Genomic DNA, 21734 nt, shown 5'->3' with positions numbered 1-21734 from the left:
TTGCTGTCTCATCTTCCTACCTTGATTTCTTTCTTTTTCAGTCCTTCTCTTTTCTAAGCTCTAGGATCAAGGTTGATCTAGGCAGATCAAGGGTGATCTAGGCATCTTCCCTTTACTACATTACATTTCCTCATCCAGTTATGCTACATACCACAAATAAGTGAGATCATCCTGTATCACACACTAGCTTTGAACATGCACATTAAAAATAAACACTTATCAGGCCAGAGAGATAGCACAGTGGTGGGGCATTTGCCTTGTATGCAGCTGATCCAGGAGGGATGGTGGTTTGAATCCTGGCATCCCATATGGTCCCCTGAGCCTGCCAGGAGCGATTTCTGAGCTCAGAGCCAAGAGTAAACCCTGAGCACGGCCGGGTGTGACAAAAAATAAAACCAAAATAAATAAATAGATAAATAAATAAACAAACATTTATGGAAATATTATGGGAGGTATTTAGAAAAACTACCATGCTTTAGAATAAGCAAAAACAATCATTCAGCATATTTCTTCAAAGCATTTTTAATATTTATATCAGAGATCTACATTTGGAAAGTATTGATTGATCCACAAAAGTTCTCACCATATGTGAAAATTGGGAATTCTAAAAATAGAGATGATCATGAGTTTCTTGAAAAGATATTTTAAAAAACAAGAACATTAAGAATGTAGGCAGTTAAACAGCATTGAATGAATTATTTTGTAGTTGAAGTTGGGCAAACAGGTTTAAAATATGTTTCAAAAATTCAGACAATAAATACAGGAGTGAGCTATTTAAAATACTTAGCACCATTATAACTAAAACACATTGAATATTATTTCATGCAAGGGGAAAAATCCATTAACCTATACTATAGATTAAATTTTTTCTTTATTCATCAGAGTTACCAATTGATGTTAATTTTCCTTGATCTTCCACCTGTCGTCTCGTTCTTACTTCTCAGAACCCAAACAAATCAAGATCTTTTATGTGTTATAAGTAAGATGTTCCCCACTCTTGGCCCTAGAATATGGTGAGAAGGAAAGAAATAGAGGCAAGGGGGAGAGAGAAAGACATATGTGAAATAACTGGAGACAGGGGTCAAGAAGACTCAGGTGTAACGGTGTTAAGGAAAGACAGAACTAAATATCCAAACCATAGCGTCAATAGCATAAAATCAGGAGACCCAAACTTGAACAACCAAACTTAAAAATGTGCAGGTTAAAATGGTAGCTGGGAGAAGGAGTTATGGGATGGACTCTGGGAACATTGATAGAGGGACATTAACACGGGTGATGGGATTGGTGCTGAAACAGTGTATGCCTAAAACTCTCAACTATGAACAACTTTGTAAATCATGATGCTTTAACTAAAATGTTCTTTTAAAAAGTAAGACATTCTCTTGACACTATCACCAGGCCATGTGCCAGCTGTTGAAACTGCTGACTATCTCTCCACCACCATTTCCCCCAACAGAAGCCCTGATTGGCCCATCAACAACTTCCATTCTGGGTAAACTAGGTAATAAGGCTGCACCTATGCAGGTAAGCCCTCATTATCTTGCTCCTAAAATGGAGACATCATAAGAGATGATCCTTCCTCTAGCTATTGTTATTCCAAATGAGAGCCAGTAACGGAGCTTTTTATTCCCTGAAGGGGATCTGGAAGCCCTTCAGAAGAGGTGGCAGAGCAAAGAGCTGATGGAGAAACTAGGTCTTGCTCTAAGAACTAATCCCGAAACCCTCATCTTCTGATCTCTGAGCAAAGGGACATCATCAATTCTTTAATTTTCTACATTGGTGTGAGTTAAAATGTTGCACTACTTGTTAAAGAAGTCAGCTTATCAGATAGGCTCTTTTCTTTCCTTTTTGTATTTCCTTCTTACAAATACTGACTGATACCCTTTCTAGTCATTTCTCCTCTAGTCCTGTATCCCCCAATCTATGAAACCAGTTTTTTTAATGACTTTAAGGACCTAGTCAACCATACATGGTCAGCAATATTTTTCTGATGGCCAACTTTGAAGGGTTCTTGGTCTGCTGTTTCCTGTCCTGGCATTCTCTTTTCTTGGATTCCATGGACACATTTCTTTATTATTGTAAACCCAGTTTTCAACCAATAAAAATTATTCTCAACTGTGGAGTCTTTTCTGTTTGACTCTCAAAAGTCAGTCTTCATGCATTAAAGAATTAGCCTTGCCTATTCAACAAAATGTCCCCTGCTTTGTTCCTTTCTGGATAGTAACCTAGAGACATTTTACTATCAAGATATCCTCAAGTACTTAGAATAAAATGACTTGTCTATCCAGAGACCTTGGGTATACTATAAACAATCTTTGTTAGCAATATGAGCTTTTGTGGGGATCTTGGGCTACATGATACCTGCTTGGTCCTAAAGAGACTGGAAAATCAGCTTGACCATAAACAAGGATAATCATGCTCACTTGAACAATTCTATCCAATTGCACCCCAAGCCTGAGTGAGCTGCCCTGGCTGGTACTACCCACAGTTGTCTGAAGAGTTGAGTGCTATGCACATGATGGAAAGCTGGTACCTGATGTCTCCTGGCCCTGATATGAGCAACCTGAACCCCTTTTTCTTCCATTTCTCATCACTTGCTGTAATAAACAACAATGATGAGAATAACAGTTTTTGCTTAATTCTGTGAGTTTGGCATCATGGGCTAGAGAATGTCTTTAGGGACTTCCTGTCACCTCTCTAGGACTATTTAGTGAGTTTATCCCTGACTATATAAGATAACTCTTATAAGAATAATTGTTACTATTACAGCTCTGACTGCCTTCTAATGTCCTCATTCCACACTATTATACCAAGCCGTTCAACCACCTCCTCTATATTTTGCTGGTGTCACATAGCATTCTAGACTTCTATTAGGCCCTCATTCAACATTATTGTTACTACCTATTTTCTTTATCAGATTGATACCTCTCTGGGATCAAGAATCATTCCAGTCTGAAACCTTAGGTAACCAGAAACATAATCACTAGCACATAACTGGCATTGAACAGATTTTCATTCAATGAATAAAGAACTTACAAATAAACACTTAACCCACTCTTGAAGTAAGTCCCTTCTCACATGGCATTACCCAATTTGAATCAGCAAAGTAGACTGTAGTGTTAAATAATTAAGGATGGGGCTAGATGGGGCTGGATGGCGATGGATCTCTTTCTGCCATCCCAGGCCACGTGGCTCAGCAACCCCATGAACCGGCGAGTTTCAGGCCCAGGTGAAACGCGAAATCACTCACTCACAGGCAGGCTTCAGGAAGCATTAACTTTATTTAGGCCCTAGCCACCACGTGTGTGTGGCCTATCTCATAACCTTTTAAGCACAAGTTGTTCTTGGCCCTGCATCTAAACTCCTTTCAGCCATCTTCCCTTTGGGCTCCATGCTGGTCCAAGACCAAAACACAGAGGCCCCAAAGCCAGCGAGCTCTGCAGGGCCAAAAGGGCAAAGACCCTTAATCCCCTGGCTTCCGGGTTTATCTACCTATTCCAAGACCCCTCCCAGGAATGGGCCGGGTTTTGCAGGTAAAGTCACACCTATTATCCGGTTCCCAAGACCCCTCCCAGAAATGGGTGGGTCTCAGATAAGTACCCTACAGTAGACATTTTGTTTAGCCTAATATTTTAAAAGAAAAGTGATTCATTAAAGAATGCACCTGCTTTTAATATCAGAGAAGTACAATTTGCCACCAGTGGCTTTTAAAGAAATTGCTCCGTTTACTCTGCAGGAAAAGATGGTTGTGTTTACTACATTTTACTGAAAGGCTCAGAAAGTCAACGTGAGAAAACAGGGGATGACTGCAAAGAACTGAGGAGGAAGAGGGTTGGTAGGTAAAACAGCTGAACATCTGCAAGTTCCAAGCTGTGAACGTAGCATGATAAAAGTCTGCGATTACCTAGAGGATTTGGCTTCATCCTCTCAAGTAATGTCTCCATCCACTTGCAGGTGACTCTACTCTCTCACATGCCTTGGGGTCCCTTGCCCACACACCCATCTGTGATTCTCTGCTGTAGCTGTGGCAGACATTGTCAAGTATATACATATTACAGAGTTGTAGGAAGAGACTAAATTTGACAAGAGAGAAATGACTTCTTCTTTCTTAGCAGAATGTGCCAAAAGTTATCAGAAAGAGAGAGATCAGCCCTTTGAACATCAGCAGGCATAAATTCTTTCAGTCAATTTGCTTGCAGATTTGGGGAGATGCTTGAAATCGTCCAGGCTCTAGAGGAATGAAATGTACACACCCAGGGTGCATTGCAATTTGTGCAAACAGAGTCTTCTGGACTTGTTCCCAGACTAGGCTCACCAGTTCATGGAACATCCCTGAATTCAGGGGATCCCTTGACTTTGGGAAGAGCCAAGTGTTAGATTATTCTACCAGATTTCTTCTTGTTTCTTCACCCCAGGTAGAAGCCCCATCAAGGAATTGTGTAGCAGTTGTCATCCTCACTAGACACGAATCAGAAACTACAACATGGCAGTTTCATGAGGGGCCCTTCAACACCTGCACCCTCAAGTTGGGAGGGTACCCCCAAAGGTTCAAATAGCTCAGGTATTTTCAACAACCTTTTGACATTTGCAGAGAGAAAAGAAGTTATGAGAAATGGAGGGTCTCAGTGTTTGCCCTCTTTCCTGATCTTTCCAGCCAAGACTATCAACCTTGTGTTGTATTACAAGATTCTTGGGGCTGGAGTGATAGCACAGTGAGTAAGTCATTTGCCTTGTATGTGGTAGACTCAGGCTTGATCTCAGCACCCCACATGGACCATGAGGATCACCTGAGCATCACCAGGAGTAACACTTGAACACAGCCATGTGTGAGCCAAAACAACAACAAAAAAAAATTCCAGTGGGGCCAGAGCAATAGCACAGAGGTGAAAAGGAAGAGGAAAAGAATAGAAGAGGAAATTGTCATGATTTTACTCTATAATTTAAGGACACCTACTGATTGGCTGTGAAACGCCCTACCCACTGCTCTCCCTGTACCCACACAATTTTGATGTGTTCAGTAACTGTCCTTAAAGTCTGTCAACTAAAAGAATGGCTGCTGTGTTGGGAGCCAGGATGGCCAGCCTGTGGGACATTCATGGATGCCCAGTGAACAATAGAACTTGGACAATCCTTGTGTATTTATTTTGATTCTTTCTCTGCAACTGACCCCAGCTTCATAGTTACCTTTAGCTGATTTGTTTAGGGCCATACCAGCTGTTCGAGGAACTTACTCCTGGCTCAGCACTCAGGAATCACTCCTGGAAGGGCTCAAGGAACCATATGGGATGCTCAGGATGGAACCCAGGTTCACAACATGCAAGGTAAGCGCTTTACCCACTGTACTGCCAATGCTTGTACTGTCATGCTTGTCCCCAGTTACCTTTCTTTCATTTTTGCTTTTGTTTGGGGGCCACACCCAACCCAACAGTGCTCAGGAGTTACTCCTAGCTCTGTACTCAAAAATTGTTCCTAACAGGCTTAGAGGAACATATGGGGTGCCTGGGATCGAACCTGGGTTGGCTGAATGCAAGACAAATGCCCTATCTGCTATACTATAGCTTCAATCATCACAGCTACCTGCACAGAACCTGCCCCTGGGCTTGGAACAGACCTACAGTGTCCTGATAAGTATGTGACTTGGTCTGAAATTTCTTAGGGGATTCCAATTCTTTCCTCTCTGCATTATAGTTTTATTAGAGTATAATTGACATTGATATAAACATTATCTTGGCTTCAGGTTTACAGCATGATTTAATATTTGTATCTACTGCAAAATGTTCATGATGGTAAATCCAGTTAATAGTATATAGAAGGACTTGGAGAAAAGCACTTATCCTGAGAGCAATGGCATATAATGTATGTTATTTGGTGGGCATGGGCACTGCGAAAAAGAAAGGGTGTCACAGAGGTCAAGAGAGCCAGTCTAGCATCCCAAGGGGATGCTGGGCACTTTCATAAAGACCTCTTGTTTAGTTACAGTGGTGACAGGAACTAGATGTGTAGGGATGCAAGGTGTTTGTGGAGGGATCTAACAAAGTGTTTTGGAGGATTTGACATTTGAGCAGAAATCTAAGGAATGCACCTGAATTAGATGTCACGGAGGAGAGCAGAAGGAAGGTGATTGGCTCAGCATGGAAAGATTGAGGCAGGTAGCAGAGTGAAAATGGCCAGTGAGGCTTGAATCTAGGAAATAGAGATGATGGGGACATAAGATGACACTGGAGCAGGAGGCAAAGTGCCAGATCATGAAGTACCAAGAGGCAATTCAGCCACACCTGGTAGCACTCAGGGGTTACTCCTGGCTCTGTACTCAGGAATCATTACTGGGAGGCTCAGGGGACCATATAGGATGCCAGGGATTGAACCCTGGTCAGCCAAGTACAAGGCAAATGCCCTACCTGCTATGACTTCAGCCCCTACTTTGTATTTTTTTACATTTTTAAAATTTATTTAAAGAAAATGCATCGCATAATATATTGTTTCCAGATAAGTGAAAGCAGCTATTTTATAAAAATATATTTTATAAAAAGGAAAAAGGAAAATAAGAAAGTTAAAAAAGGAAAAATAAAAGGAAAAAGTATAGTAGCAAGCACATTTGTCAAAATTATTGTATTTTCTTTTTGTTTGTTTTGTTTTTGTTTTCGGGTCACACCTGGCAGCACTCAGGGGTTACTCCTGGCTCTACGCTCAAAAATTGCCCCTGGCAGGCACGGATACCACATGGGATGCCGGGATTCAAACCACCATCCTTTTGCATGGAAGGCAAATGCCTTACTCCATGTTATCTTGCTGGCCCCAAATTATTGTATTTTCAATGAAGTCATTAATACAATAGCAAAAGGTTGAGTCAGCTCTTGTTAGCTGTCTCTTCTGTTAAATTGGTGTGATCCTATAGCGATGACAGCATCAAACAAATGAAGTTTTCCAGATATTCACAGCATTATTACTAATACTAAAAATTTTAGGGGCATGTACTTAGCTGCCAGGGCTCCTGGAAGAAGGAAGGTATAGGGGAGAGGGGTTGTCCACACTTGCGCCAAAAAGCCCTAGTGGTATCAGCCCTAGAACTAGCATACCTGAAGTGTGGTCCAAGTTGGTGTCTCTGAAGGAAATTGTAGAAGGCCAGTGATGAGGCAGGGCCACTGGGAAAATGGTGATTCTGGGTTATGGAGGCAGCAAGTGTGACTTCTTCAGCAAGGCGGGAGCTTGGTCCACCCTCTCTTGCTGAGATGGCCAGCTTTCTGCTGTGTGGGCTGTTGTGTACCCATGATCCTTCACAGCTCAGTAGTTTACATCTCGCTGAAGGAAAGAATGAGCCTATTGGAGCTGACCCGTGCATTCAGATGTTTAGCCACTGACCTTTTATTTTAATTTGAATTACTTTATTTGAACAGCATGATTTACAAGGTTGCTCAGAATATGGTTGGCTTTATTTTTCACAGCTACAAAGTTGTTCAAAATTTTCAGTCATACAGTGTACAACACCCTTCATCAGTGCACATTTCTACTTTTCCAGCCGCCAATGTCCTCAGTTTCCCTCCCATCTTCTCCCCTGCTCTTTGTCTCTGAATTTTCTTCTTTCTTTTTCTTCTCTCTCTCTCCTTCCTCTTTTCCCCCTCTCTTTCTCCTCTCTCTCCCTTGTCTTTCTCTCTCCCTCCTCTTTCCTTCCTCTTTCTGTCTCTCTCTCTGTCTCTCTCCCCCTCCCTTTTTAACACACTGAACCATTGCTTTTCTTAAGTCTAGAGACAATCCTAAAGCACCAATGGCTTTGTCATGTTGTTTGCCAGTTTCCATGCTGTAAATACTCCTAGTCTGCAGACTATAACCGACCAAGATGTCCTATGTGACCCCCACTAGAAAACATACAGAGCAGCAGTGGCAATGGGTGGGAGCAGACCGAATGGACAGGTAGTAAACAAGTAGACTCTTGGGGATTCAAATCTGGTCAGATGCCCCGGGGTGCAGCGAGCAGAGGTGGCCAGGACTCACCACCATCACAGGGAGACCTGGGAAGCAGAAAGTGTGTGTGGGGGGTCATGTACATAATCGGGTATTATCTAAATTGGCAGCCAGATAAATGGATTTGGAGTGCAGAGGAGCAAGGACCAGAGTGGTAAACTGGATTGAAATATTGGTAGTGCATTAAACCTCTCAGGAGGAAATCCATAGTGTGAAAAAGCTAAGACCTTTGAAAAGACAGATTAAAGATAATAAATAAATAAATAAATAAATAAATAAATAAATAAATAAATAAATAAATAAATAAATAATAAAAATGCAAGGCCAAGGAGCTTTGGGGAGGGGAAATCTTTTAAGGAACAAGAATAAATTTTACCCTAGCAATAAGACGAAAAGCATGAGTGAGTCCTCTGGATTCAGTTAACTGGGGAGAGTAATTGGCAGACAGTCCCAAGAAGGTGGAAAACCCCCAAAATGGGCAGGAGGTGTGAGACCAAGTTGGGGGGGGGGGTCCTCGGGTAGGGGAAGGGGACAGAGAAAGACTTGGGGGTTATTAAGTGCTTATTTGCCCCAATCAAGAGAAGACTTGGGGGGTTGTCTGATGAGACTTGGGGGGCTGCAGAGGGTTGTGTGCGACCTTTGCTTTTAAGCTCCTGGATTTGGGGGTGTTCTAACATTAACAATAGCAGGGGGTCCCACTTGGGTCTGGTTGTTTGCAATCAGGCCTAGAGTGCAAGTCCCGGTAATGCACCCCAGGGAGGGACAGGTTTGGTCCTTGAGTTCGGTTCGGAGTACCAGGACCTGAGCAATAATGCAAAGCACGCCTGGAGCTTGTCATGTTTGCAGCCACCGAGGTGAGTCACAAGTTCGAATCTAGCCAGAGAGAAGTTGGGGCTGGCCTTGGGTCCGACTGCCCCGTTGCAAAGTCCCGCAAAAACATCCCTAGATGCCCCAGCGGGGGGTCCTCTTGCACGCCAGCCTCGCCAGGGAGGGCCCAGGCTTGGGCCGCCCCTGCCCGCCCCGGCCCCGCCCGGGCTCCGGGCCGCGAACTCGCGCTTCCTCTTGGCGGAGGCTCCAATCCCCGGGCTCAGCTCGCCTGAGCCCAGGCCACGCCCCCGCCGCGCAGGCGGTGACGTCACAGCCTCTGCGCCAATGGTCTGCCGCGGAAGGCGGGGCGGAGTCGGAGTGACGTCTCTTTAGGCCAATGGCAGCGCGGAGGGGCGTGGCCAGGGGGAGCGCAAGCGGGAGCCCGAGCGCGCGTGGGGTGGGCAGCTGCGGGAAGCGCATTGCGCGCGGCGGGGGTTTGGGGGTGCGGCGGGGGGCCCCGGGCCTGCCGTGCCCTGCTCGCCGGGAGTTTGCGCCGCACCCAGGAGGGCCATGCAACCGCCGCTCCGGCTCCTTGCAGGTAACACGCGTGCACTGGGCGGTCCCTGGCAGGGTTGAATGGGGGGTGTTTTTTTGGGGGGGGTATCCTGGCTCTCCTCTGGGGACTCGAACCCGGGACAATGGGGTGCAGCGTGGCGGGGACCCAGCTAGCCAGCCAGCACGCCCACCTGGCCGAGATCACAACTCTTGTCTATACCTGGCCTCCTTTGTGGGGCCTCTTTGAGCCAGGGTTCGAGGAGAGAGGCTTCCTTCCTTTGACAGCACCCCCAAAGGAGGAGGGTCTTCTCTGGGCTGGCAAGGCAAGTTTGGGGGACCCCCCCCCCTGGAGATGGCTCCAGCGCAGCCTCAACTCTCTGGGGCTCTGGGGTCGGGGGTGTGGGTCTCTGGAAGCCAAGCAGCAGCAGCAGCAGCAGCAGCAATAGGAGTGGGGAGAAATTAGCAGAGATCTGGGCCTGGAACTCGGGGTTCTAACCTTCCTTCCCCCCCACCCCATGATCTGAGTGTATGGGGCTGATGGGGACCTGGCTGCAGAAACTATTGTCTCGAACCCCGCCCCCTGTCCCCAGCTCCCCCTTTCCCCACTAGGTTGCAAGCTATCGAGCTGCAAACTTTATGGAAACGTGCTCCTTGCTGGCACCGAGGTGCTCTTTGTGGCATCCCTGGTGCTCCTGCATTAACCTCAGAGGGAGCCCTTTGCAGGCGCAGTTTTTGTTCAGCGCATGTGGGGGTAGGCTGTGGAGTGGAACCTTCTCTGTAGGTTTTCAGGAGCCCTGGAGAAGTCCCCAGGATCTTCCCGGCTGGGTCAGAACCCAGAGTGGATCAGAGTCCCCGAGTTTTCTCTCTCTCTCTCTCTCTCTCTCTCTCTCTCTCTCTCTCTCTCTCTCTCTCTCTCTCTCTCTCTCTCTCTCTCTCTCTCTCTCTCTCTCTCTCTCTCTCTCTCTCTCTCTCTCTCTCTCTCTCTCTCTCTCTCTCTCTCTCTCTCTCTCTCTCTCTCTCTCTCTCTCTCTCTCTCTCTCTCTCTCTCTCTCTCTCTCTCTCTCCCCTCCTCCTCCTCCTAGTCAGGCCACTAACTAGCCCCTGGTGACTGGATTGTTGGGGTAGATGAGGCAGGCAGACAGGCCAGCAGATTTCTGGATGTCATGAAGAATCCCGATGGTGATGGTGGCCTCGTGTTGCCCCACGTGGATCCAAAGGTGGGCATCTCCCTCCCCTAGATTTTCTCCCCAAATCCCAAACTGCAGTTTTTGCAGTCACCTGGACCTCTGGGGGTTCATGAGTCTGTCGGAAGGGAAGGAGGGCTGTTGGACCTTTTCATTCATTTTTTTAAGCTCTTTGAAATAGAGGATTGGCACAGTGTTAAAAAGGGGAGGAGAGAGAGAGAGAGAGAGAGAGAGAGAGAGAGAGAGAGAGAGAGAGAGAGAATAGAGACTGTGGAAGGAGAGGGGAGAGAGAGAAGCCTAATAATCCCAAGATTAAGAAAAAATAACTTCCCAAAGAGACAGGAGTGATCCCCAAGTGCAGAGCCAGGAGTTACCCCTAAACATTGGCAGCTATTTGTGTGTGTGTGTGTGTGTGTGAGAGAGAGAGAGAGAGAGAGAGAGAGAGAGAGAGAGAGAGGAGAGAGAGAGAGAGAGAGAGAGAGAGAGAGAGAGAGAGAGAGAGAGAGAGAGAGAGAGAGAGAATGTGTGCCATAGAGGAGCAGGCAGAGGGGAAACTGGGAACGTTGGTGGCAAAATAAATAAATGCACTGGTAAAGGGATGAGTGTTGGATGTCGTAGGGCTGAAACTCAATCATGAATAACTAACTCACAGTGGTTCCGTTAAAAAGTTATTTTAAAAGAAAAAGAAAGAAGAGAAACAGAGAGTTGGTGTTAGATATTGGAGAAGTGCAGAATAAAGAGGCTTTCCTGGATCCCCAGTTCAGCCACTGGTAGGAATCGGAGCTGGAGGCTGGAAGGGGACAAAATGCCTCCCTTCACTGTGGTCCCAACGAGACCAAAAGGGCCTCCCTTCTCCCTGCCTAAACCAAAACTGTAGTTTCAACGCAGTTCTGCCAGTACCCAGGCAAGAATGTTATGGAGAAAGAACCAGATCAAAGGATGTGTCCTCTGCGACTTCATGCTTTGGGGCCCACTGTACCTGCCAACGCCACCTCTGTTGGGCACCAGGCTAGCAGGGATCATGGCAGGAACAAGACTGGACTCTATTGGGTGGGTGGGTGGGTAGGTGAGGGCACTGAGAGTATGTTCTCTGCAGGATGCACAGACAAGGCCAAGGCTCCTGTTCCAGGCTCTGTCCTCTGCATTGAAGGCCTCCTTCCCTGCCATCCAGGTGCCTCTGGGTGCTGCTGGCCTGGGCACATCTGCATTGATGTCAACATCTGCATTGCTGAGACAAGGAGGTGGTGAAAGGATTTCTCCAAAGCAGTATCAGGAGATGCCACTGCCTTCCTCTGTCTCCTTCCATCCCCACCACGCTCTAGGAACAGGACTAGTGCTTTGTGATGCCAATGAGGGTGCTCTCATGAGTCTGTTTTGGGTTTGGGACCACGCCTAGTGGGGCTTAGGGGCCCAGCTCCTGGCTTCCTCCCACAGGTGCAGTGCCAGGAAACCAACCCCAGACCTCTCATGGGCTTGTTGAACCCTGCAGCTCAGAGCACCATCCCTCTCATCCATCCCATCCCAAAACGAGACTTTGATTCTGAAACGGGGTCTTGCCTGTGGCTCTCGCCCCATGGCTCGACTCTGGGTGCTTTGGCAGAGTCCCTGGCTTACTCCTGTTTTTTCAGCACTTCTGATCCCCCTCTCCTCCCCAACTGCAATCCCTCGATCGAAAGGGACCGTTTTGTGGGTACAAATGCAAAGTGGAGACTGAGGGAAGAAGACTGCAGTGCAGGGAGGGCCAAGTGGGGAAGTCGGAGCTGGGATCCCTTATTGGTCTGCCCAACTGGAGGCCATCGATCAATTGATCGTGCTTAGATGGATTTGTCCACCCTGCGGGCTCCCCTGATGTCTGGGTCCAAAGTCCTGCCTGCTTATTTGAGAGCTTTCCTGGTTCCCAGATGACGTGTCTGTGTGAGAGACTTAAAGGAAAGCGGGACTGGAACATCTGACATTTATTATTTTCCTACTTGGTTTGCCTCCCTGGACCCCAGTGAGTGTCCTTTGTGAAGGAGCATTCAGGCAGGGGCATCAGATGCAGAAGCACTGTGCCCAGCTGCCACCCCTCAAATAGACAGAAGGGTTTGCTGCTTTTATGTTATTCTTAAGAGTTAGTGAAGAGTCCAAAGTCTTCCCATTTAGTCATGGCGACTTCCTAAGTGTTGTTGGTTTGGGTTTTGTTTCTTTGGCCGTACCTAGCTGTGCCCAGGGAATCACTCCTGGCGATGCTCAGGGGACCATATGGGATGCCAGGGATTGAGCCCGAGTAGGCTGTGTGTGAGGCAAGCATACTGTTGCTCCTGTTTTGTTGTTTTAAGATTTTTTTAAAATTTTTATTTATTTAGTTTGGTTTTGGGGCCACACCCAGCAGTGCTCAGGGTTTGCTCTTAGCTCTGCACTCAGAATTCACTCCTGGCAGGCTTGGGGGATCATATGGAATACTGGGGATCAAACCTGGGTCCGTCCTGGATCAATACTTGTCCTACCACTGTGCTATCGCTTTAGCCCTATTGTTGTTTTTTATAGAGGAAGTCTTTGTTTTCTTGGGGGCAGGCTCAGGGCCACACACCGTGGTGCTTAGGTGCTACTCCTGGCTGTGTACTTGAGGGTAGCACCTCAGTGTGTTTGGGGGCCTGTAGACTTAGACCCCCATCTCTGGCCTACAGAGCAGAAGTTTGCTTCACTACTAACCATTTAGCCCCTAAATAGACTCTATTCTTTTTTGTTTGTGTGTTTGGGGATCACTCCTGGCAGTGCTTGGGGGACCGTATAGGATGCCAGGACTTGAACTCCAGTCAGCTGCATGCAAGACCAATGTCCTTCCATCTGTGCTATCCTCTGGCCCTGAATCGATTTTGTTAGCTACTGTAAAGAGACCCTTCGGTAGGGACCAACCTGTTCTTCTACAAAGGGGTCCAGGGAAGCTGGAGAGGGTCTGTGTGGCCATATAGAGCCCCCCACCCCCACCCACCCATCCTCTTAGCTGTTGGTTCTTCTCTCACTGGATAGAAGCTTCTAGAAAAGATGCCTGTGACCTTATGTAGCCACTGTATGTGCTTGGCTTTTCCTTAGAGACCTGGGGAACAAATCAGTTCCTCTGATCATCCTTCCTGGTCTCAGATCTGGCCTCCTCTGCATGTCTGGTGTGGAAGGGCAAGAACTGAGGCCTTCCTGGGGGGTGGGGAACAGTTCATCTCGAAGTGAAGGGGGTTTCCAGAGACAATGGTGTATGCCAACAATTTTACCCATCACAGGAAGCCCAGAGAGGCACATTAACTGCCCCAAAGCTGCACAAGATTGAGCATTATTCCGTGGCAAAGGCAAAGAAAGTTAACATTGGAGAGTGTGGTGGAAACAGGGACAAATAATATGCCAAGGGACAAGGGTTTAGGCTGTATCTTTAGGCCAGTTCTAGGTGGGATCAGCCCTCAATTCTGCCAAATTCTTCCTGTTTTGTAGAGGAAGTGGACTCTGAGAGGCTTGGAAGCATTTGGTGAGGCTGAGAGACAGTATTACTGGAGCGACAACTGTAAAGGCTAGATAGAGCTCATGCTAGATAGAGCTCATGCTTTGCATACACATACACATTGGCCCCGAGTTCGATCCCCAGCAGCTCCAAAAAAAGTCTGGGAGTCCTGGCAGTCCCTAGGCCAGAGTATGGAACCATATAGGCCACACAACCTGGGCACATCTCAGCGAGAGTGGTACAGGCCTTCTTGGTTCCCCATACCCAGAGAAAGCAGAAGGTTTGGGGGAAGTGGGATAGGGGTGTACCGTTTGTCCTCACTGGGCCACCTCCTGGCTTCTCTAGGATCCAGCCTGGCCCTACTGGGACTCAGTTCGGTCACCATGGCCTCTCCATCCTGTCCCACTCCCTTATACCCAGCCTGCCTTCCAGTAGTGCCTGAGTAATGCCCCTCTCGGCTTCCAGCCAGCTGGCAGGAGCATTGATTCTATGCAGGGACCAGGTTTTTGGAGGATTACAATCTTGTTTATGGACACCCCCTTCTCCTGCCCCCACCTTCATCTGCAGCATCCTAAGACCCAACCGCCAACGTTTATTGTTTTTTTTTCATCATATGATCCGCTCTGTTTAAGTGGTGCAGTGACCATTAAACATTGGCCTGATGGGACCGATGAATATCAGATACCGTTAGATCTTCTCTCAAGGGCTTCCAGTTTTGTCAGAGGAGTCACAAGGGTGTGGATAGGGACTGCTAAAGCCCTTGGGGCTCGAGTGACTCTTGTGCCACTGGAGTTTGAAAACCACGCTTGAAAGAATGTCATGATGAGGGACAGGAGGACTGGTCCATAGGGGAAGCTTGCCACAAAAAGTGGGGAGTGCAGTGAGGACAGAGAAGGGACCATGAGGACAGTGAGAGCAGGGAATGATCACTCTGGCCTAGAACTGGTGCAGAAAGGAGATGGCGTGATAGGCATGATACCCCTTCAATAACAGTATTGAAAACCAGTGTTGCGAGAAAGAGGCAGATCTAGAGAAACAGAGGGAGGAAAAAAGTGTCTGTCTCAGAGGCAGCAGAGGAAGGACAGAGGGAAACTGGGGCCAACAGGAAATGTGCCGTGGTGAAGGGTGTTGGACATTGTATGACTAAAACTGAATCATGAACAACCTTGTACCTTTGCATCTCCTGGTGACTCACAGAATTTTTTTTTTAAAGTAGTAATTATTAGAAAATAAAGTAGCATGATCCCAGATATGTTTTCCAGTAAAGGAGAGAGAGGTCAGGAATAAAGCTGCTGCCTTGCCTGTAGCCCCACCTTATTCCATCCTCAGCACCACGTGGGCCCCTTGGGTACATCCCTGGTGCTTTTTGAGCACCCAGCACCCAGCCTGAGCCTCTCATTCCCTTGGGTTCTTATCTAGAACTACCTGGCCAGCTCTGGAGAATTGCCAGGCGGACTATCTGGAACCCAGCTTGTTGCTCATAAAGATGGAGGGGCCGGAGTGGTGGCACAAGTGGGAGGGCGTTTGCCTTGCACATGCTGACCTAGGACAGAAAACAGTTTGATCCCCCAAGCCAGGAGTGATTTCTGAATGCAGAGCCAGGAGTAACCCCTGAGCATCAATGGGCATGCCCCCCAAAAAAATTAAAAAATAAACAAAGACGGGCAATTGGGGAGTGGGGTCCTTGCAGAGACATGCCTGGTGCCCAATGCCTTGTGCCTACAGATCCCTGAGCAGCAGGATGCTGGCGCGAGGTCTTGCCCGCAGCGTGCAGGATGGCCGTGCTAGATGCCGAGCTGAACCACATCGTCCCGCCCTGGCTCCTCGCGCCGGGCTGGGCCAGGGTCCTGGTGGCCTGCGTGTCCCTGCTGTGCTTTGCGAGGAGCTACGATGGCGACTTCGTCTTCGATGACTCAGAAGCGATTGTCAACAACAAGGTGGGTGCCTAGTTTGGTTTAGCTCTGGAGGGGTTATACCCAACAGTGTTCTGGGGTTGCTCCTGACTCTGCTCTCAAGGAATCATTGCTGACTGTGCTTAGGGAATCATATGGGATGCCAGAAATAGAACCTGGGACATCAGCATGCAAGGCAAGTGCCTTCTCTCTGTACTATTTCTTTGGTTCAAAGATCAGTACATGGCTCACCTCTCCTGGCAAACCCCATGGGGGTCCAGGGTAGAGTTTTTCAATCGCTCCCACCCAAGAGATCCCAGGAAGGACAGAGACAAAAATCATCCTATCAGTTACGTAGGATGGGGTAGGTGCGGGGAGCATAGAAGGAAAAATGGTTGGAAGGGGCTGTGTTTGGAGAATTGGCTGAGAAACACTGCTCTGGGGTTCATCTCTCTAGAGAGACAGAGTCTCTAATCTCAGTATCCCCAGTTCTGTTTTTCCCCATGAGGACCCAGTTGTACCCCCAGTTAATCAGAAGGATGTTCTGCTGAGTTGACATGGCAGGCATCTTATGTGTGTGACAGATGAATGAGTTCAAGTTTGTAAGGCCTTAAGTGAGAACTTATTTTTTTTATACATGTTTGCTTCAGTGAGGGACTCCCAGATCTTTAGCGTTTAGGGTGAGAAACCCCTGGATCTGCAGTGTTTGTGGGGTGAGGACCCCCATATTTTCAGTGCTTAGAGTGAGTGACCCCCAGATCTGCAGTGTTTGTGGGGTAAGGAACCCCACAGATCTCCTCACCGGCCCAGGCTGCAACCAGCAGTAGCTGTCTGTTGTGTTGTCTTTCTGGAATTCAGCAGAACTGGCTGCTGCCTCTGCTGTTGAGCTGTGGTCTGTGGGAGCCTTCTAACCGTAACACAAACACACATACACAACTGCTGCCTCTGTTGTGGAGCTCTGGCCTGTGGGGAGCGCTCGCGCGCGCACACACACACACACTCACACACACACTACTGTTGCCTCTATTGTGGAGCTCTGGCCTGTGGGAGCACGCACGCACACACACACACAAACACATACACACACACACACACACACTACTGCTGCCTCTATTGTGGAGCTCTGGCCTGTGGGAACCTCCTCCTCATATTTCATTCTTTTCACTGGTGGGTTGGTTGGTTAGCTTAGCTTTTAGGCCACACTCGGCTGTACTCTAGACTTTCTCCTGACCCCTGTGCTCAGTTGCATTCATATTGATGCTCAGGGGAAGGGGACCCTATGTTGTGACCAGGATTGAACTCAAGGCATCAGCATGCAAAGCAAGTGCCCTTCCCACCATACTAACTCTCTGGCCCTCATAGTCTGTTCTTTATTTTGCTGAGGGCTTCCACTGTAGAGAAATTGAGACATAGAAAGGTTACTCTAAACCTCCATGAAAGAATCTTTTGTGTGTGTGGTTTATTTTTTTATTGTTGTTGCTGTTTTAGGGGCCATCCCTGGTGGTCCTCAAGGGTAATTCCTGGCTTTGCACTGAGGAATTAGTCCTGGCAGGTTCAGGGCGCCATATAAGATTCCAGGCTTGAACCTGGGTCAGCCATGTATAAAGCAAACACCCTCCTGCTGTGCTGTTGTTTTGACCCCAAAAGAAACTTTTGGGGAGAGGGACTCTCCAAGTACGAGGAGGGGAGGCTTGGTCACATTCACCTGGGCCACAGTTTAGTACTGAGACTTGAGAATGCAGAACCCCCAAAGCCTTCCTGGCAATGCTGGGGGCCAAGAGGGACCCTTCAGGGCCATTCCACAATGCTAGGTACCAGGTGGTGCCCAGCTTGAACCAGGCGGGGTGCAGACAAGGCAGGTGTCCTGGCATCCAAATGGCCTCTCTGGCCATCAGAGAGCTTGGGCATGAGCACAGTGGGAAGGGGGTGCCCTGCTCCTCCTTCTAGCCAGGGCCCAGACTGAGTGACATCATTGGCCTAGCACACGTGGTGCCTTTGTGCCGGGCCTGTTTGGGAGCGAGGCGCTCCAGCCTGGCTAGCAGCCGCAGGCAGCCCTGGTAGCAGCTGGCCGCCGCCTTTCTCTGCTTCCTGGCCTGTGTTCCAGGCGCTTCCCGGAGTGTTGAGTCTTCTCTTTTTTTTCCCTCAAACAGAGACTATGGCTCGCTGTGGCTGAGACCCCACAGGGAGGGTTTGTTTTGATTTCTCCCAGATCCTTAGGAGGGGAAGCAGCCCACTATACACTCTGACACCCTGCTGTTTGCAGACAACACCTAATGAAATATTGAGGCTTCGTAACCCAGTATCCTGAGCTCTGTGGACCTCATGTTTTCTTCTTTCACCCACAGAGGGAGAGCACTGCTGGTCCTCTCTCTTGCAAGGAAATGAGGTGCCAGGCTTATCCAGGACCAGGCCCCCTGGGGTGTGTGTGTGGGGAGTCCAATCAGTAATGTGACCCTTACCAACTCTTTGGAGTCCTGTGCTAGTGATTCCCTCTCATTGTATGACCGTGAAATGGTCCAGCCTGTCTTTCTGCATCTGCAGGCTCAGCTGCTGGTAGCCACTGCAGGGCTGGGCCCTGGGCCATGGTCGGGCCCTGTTCATGGACTCACATCCATGCCACCCTTCCCACTTCTGCCTGACACAACTACCCAGTTTGGGGGCCCAGGGCAGCACAGGGTCTAAGGCACTTGCCCAGCATATTGCTGTGTGTCCCTGACACTGCATGGTTTCTCTCAGCCCACCAGCAATGATCCCTGAGCACAGAGCCAGGAGTAGCCCCTCAGCACCAGTTAGTGTGGTTCAGATCACACACATACATACGTCTGACACTCCCACACATAGGGACACACAATCATACTTTGCACATTCACACACGCTCACACACCTTGATTCATTCACACACAGTGACACACGTTCACTCACGTTCTCACACACAGCATACACTGACATACACAAACTGACACGCATGCTCACAGATGCATGCATTGACACGCACCCAAATCAAAGCAAAGCCATTACTATTTCAGACGCATGGGGAAATGATTTTACTAATGTAACATTCCACTTCATTTACCAGTAACTTGTATGTGCAAACTTCAGTGTCTGTCTGTCTGTCCCTGGAATTGTTTGAGGGAAATGCACAGACAGGACGGAAGGGTGATCGTCACCTCGTCTCACTCTGCTGCCCCTGCACCAGGTCCCTCACCCAGGCACCAGGCACCAGGCTCCCTCTGAACACCCAGCAAAATCAGACGGGTGGATCTCACTGATCCACAGCCCAGTGGGTCTGCTCACCATATGCCAAGCCCTATGCCAGTGGTGCCCAATGCCTTGAGGTCACACTCAAGGCTGAGAGGTGCTGAGCAGGAAGAGTGGAGAAGCAGGGGGGTGGAGTTTGCCCGGGAAGCCCCCCTGAGACAGGCTGCAGGGATGTGCGTTGACCTTTCCAGCTAAGCTCACCCAGAGGGTTGGGGGCGCTGATGGCAGCAGTTGGACAGCTGGTTGACATTTCCCAGCCTCGTCCTAGGGCACTGGAGGCTGGGTAGCATCTGCCTGAGCAAAGGCCCAATGGAGATAAGGAAGCTTGGAGAAGAAATGTAGGGCTCAGAGCAAGCCCTGCCCCATTGCCCCAGCCTGACCCCATTGCCCCGTGCCCATGCTCCCCCTGCAGGACCTCAGAGCAGAGACACCCCTCACCGACCTGTGGCACCATGACTTTTGGGGCAGCCGCCTGAGCAGCAACACCAGCCATAAATCCTACCGGCCACTCACCGTGCTGACCTTCAGGTAAGGGGGCGGGGGCCAGATTCTGAGGCCCCTGGCTCCGTTTTGAGCTGAGTGTCAACCCCTGACGGGTAGGTATCCCTGTAAGCATGCTCAGTTTATTCATTAGATAGCAGAGGGGTGTGAGACGACGCCACCTTGCTGGCACAGACTGGACAGGAAGCGCAGGTGGCATCACGCAGATGGGACCTCATGCCCCAGAGAGATGCCTGTAGCTCACAGCAGGCTGTGGGCACGTGGCTGGGCATAGCGTTTTCCAATGCTTCACATCAAGGATATGGTCCAGTCCAGGTGCCAGGGGGCAGCTGGTGAAAGTGTGCATATGGGGGAGGGGTTGTCACCCCCAAGAGAAGAATTGAGTCAGAGACAGTGCAGAAGTGAACCTCTTGCCTTGCACACATCCAAATCCAGATTTGGATAACGGTCCCCCAAATCCCACCAAAGCTGATCCCTGAGTACAGAGCCCTGATCACTGCTGAATGTGGCCCCAAAAGAAAAAACAAGAAGGAAAAAGATGGAGGATGGAGATAAAGTACACCAGGAAGGGAACCTGTCTTGCCCGTGACCTGCACAGGTTTGATTCCCAACTCCTCATTAGGTTCCCTGAGGAGTGCCGGGATTCCTGAGTGCAGAGCCAGGAGGCTCTGTGAGAGAGCCTGAGAATCACTGTGTGTGACCCAAAAACTAACACCGAAAAAAGGCCTAACTTTGCGCGCCAAGCCCTTCTCTTCCTGTCTGTCCCCCATGCAGCCTGGGGTCAGCTTCCCTGCCCCTTGCTGGCTGACACAGGCTGGGACAGGAACTATTCATCTGGACTGTCCCCAGGATTAACCCCTGCCTCTCCTCCCCAGGATCAACTACTTTCTCTCGGGAGGCTTCCATCCAACCAGCTTCCACGTGGTCAACATCGCTCTGCACGTGGCCGTGTCGGTGCTGCTGCTGGACGTGTACTCAGTGCTTTTTGGGGGGCTGCAGCCCTCGGGCCGTGGCCGTCGCCTCAATCTGGCCCCACGTGCTGCTCTGCTGGCTGCCCTGCTCTTTGCTGCCCATCCAGTGCACACGGAGTGTGTGAGTCTTCTGGGGGAGGTGGGGGTTTCCGACTGGACAGACGGGACAGGTGTGTTTCCTTCTATCACGCCTCTTCCATGCCCCCTGGAGAACCCTGGGACTAGATTAGGGAGCTGAGTTAGGATCTGGGTAATGCTCTGACTGACCAGACAGTGTCCCCCCTAGCCCACCACACTCCCCACACACACACAGTGTCCAGCTCTCCAGAGCAGCAAACTCAAATTGTCATTCAGATTCAAAAGCCGCCATTTGTCAGGGGTCACCCCAAAGGCTCTGGGAGCCTCCAGGGCTAACCCAGAGAAACTCAAAGGCCTGTGGAACTGGTAATGGGGGTCATACAGTGTCCAGTGTATGCTAAGGCTGTGCCCAAAAAAACTGGCCCCCAGGAAACCAGGAGACCCTTATGGTGCCAGGCATCAAACACTGACCGTCGGCATGCTAGGCTATTGCCCTACCCACTATGCTATCTCCCTGGCCCTTGCACTTTACTTCTGGCTTTGCTTCTTCTGGGGGGCCCACACCGGGTGATAGGCAGGGGTTACTCCTGTCTCTGCTCAGAGAGCACTCTTGATGGTTGTCAGGGGGCCATATGGGATGACATGAATCAAAGCTATGTTTGGCATATGAAAAACAAGTTCTTTACCTGTTTTTGTGCTAGCTCTCCAGCCTTTTGCTGTCTACTAAAAGATCGTAAAGTGTCCTGGGGCCAAAGTGATAGTATAGACATGTGTTGCTCTGCACATGGGTGACCCTGGTTCGATCCCCATACCGCATGGCTGCCAGGGCAATGCCAGGTACAGCCCTGGAGAATCCTGGACATTGCCAGGTTGGCCTGAGTCATCTCTGCTGCTGATGGCCCCCCAAAATAGCACCACATCATTAGATCTTGACTAGATTCTTGGCAGGTTGGCCAAGAATTTTTAGGAGGGACACGTACCGCCCTTCCCAAGCTTCCTCAGTACCTCTTGCGGGACCTTCCCACCCTTGTCCCCACTAAAATGAGCCTTGAATTTAGGATAC

The 21734-nt window shown here is 49.0% G+C and overlaps 1 protein-coding gene across 1 annotated transcript in view; it reads left to right on the top strand.

Moving 5' to 3' along the window:
- Positions 1 to 9260: 9260 nt before the first annotated feature.
- The window catches only part of TMTC4 (transmembrane O-mannosyltransferase targeting cadherins 4), a 47919-nt gene continuing 35445 nt past the window's right edge, over positions 9261 to 21734 (top strand). Inside the window, exons 1-4 of the mRNA XM_049778615.1 lie at positions 9261 to 9364; positions 15697 to 15908; positions 19534 to 19649; positions 20498 to 20714. Of these exons, the coding sequence (XP_049634572.1) occupies positions 15747 to 15908; positions 19534 to 19649; positions 20498 to 20714 (495 nt within the window). The 5' untranslated portion in view covers positions 9261 to 9364; positions 15697 to 15746. The remainder of the gene's footprint in view (positions 9365 to 15696; positions 15909 to 19533; positions 19650 to 20497; positions 20715 to 21734) is intronic.

This window comes from Suncus etruscus, chromosome 8 (assembly GCF_024139225.1).
Source record: "Suncus etruscus isolate mSunEtr1 chromosome 8, mSunEtr1.pri.cur, whole genome shotgun sequence".
NCBI classification, from domain to species: Eukaryota; Metazoa; Chordata; class Mammalia; order Eulipotyphla; family Soricidae; genus Suncus; species Suncus etruscus.
The sequence above is the reverse complement of the archived record's forward strand: the minus strand, read 5'-3'. Positions and strand labels throughout refer to the sequence as shown.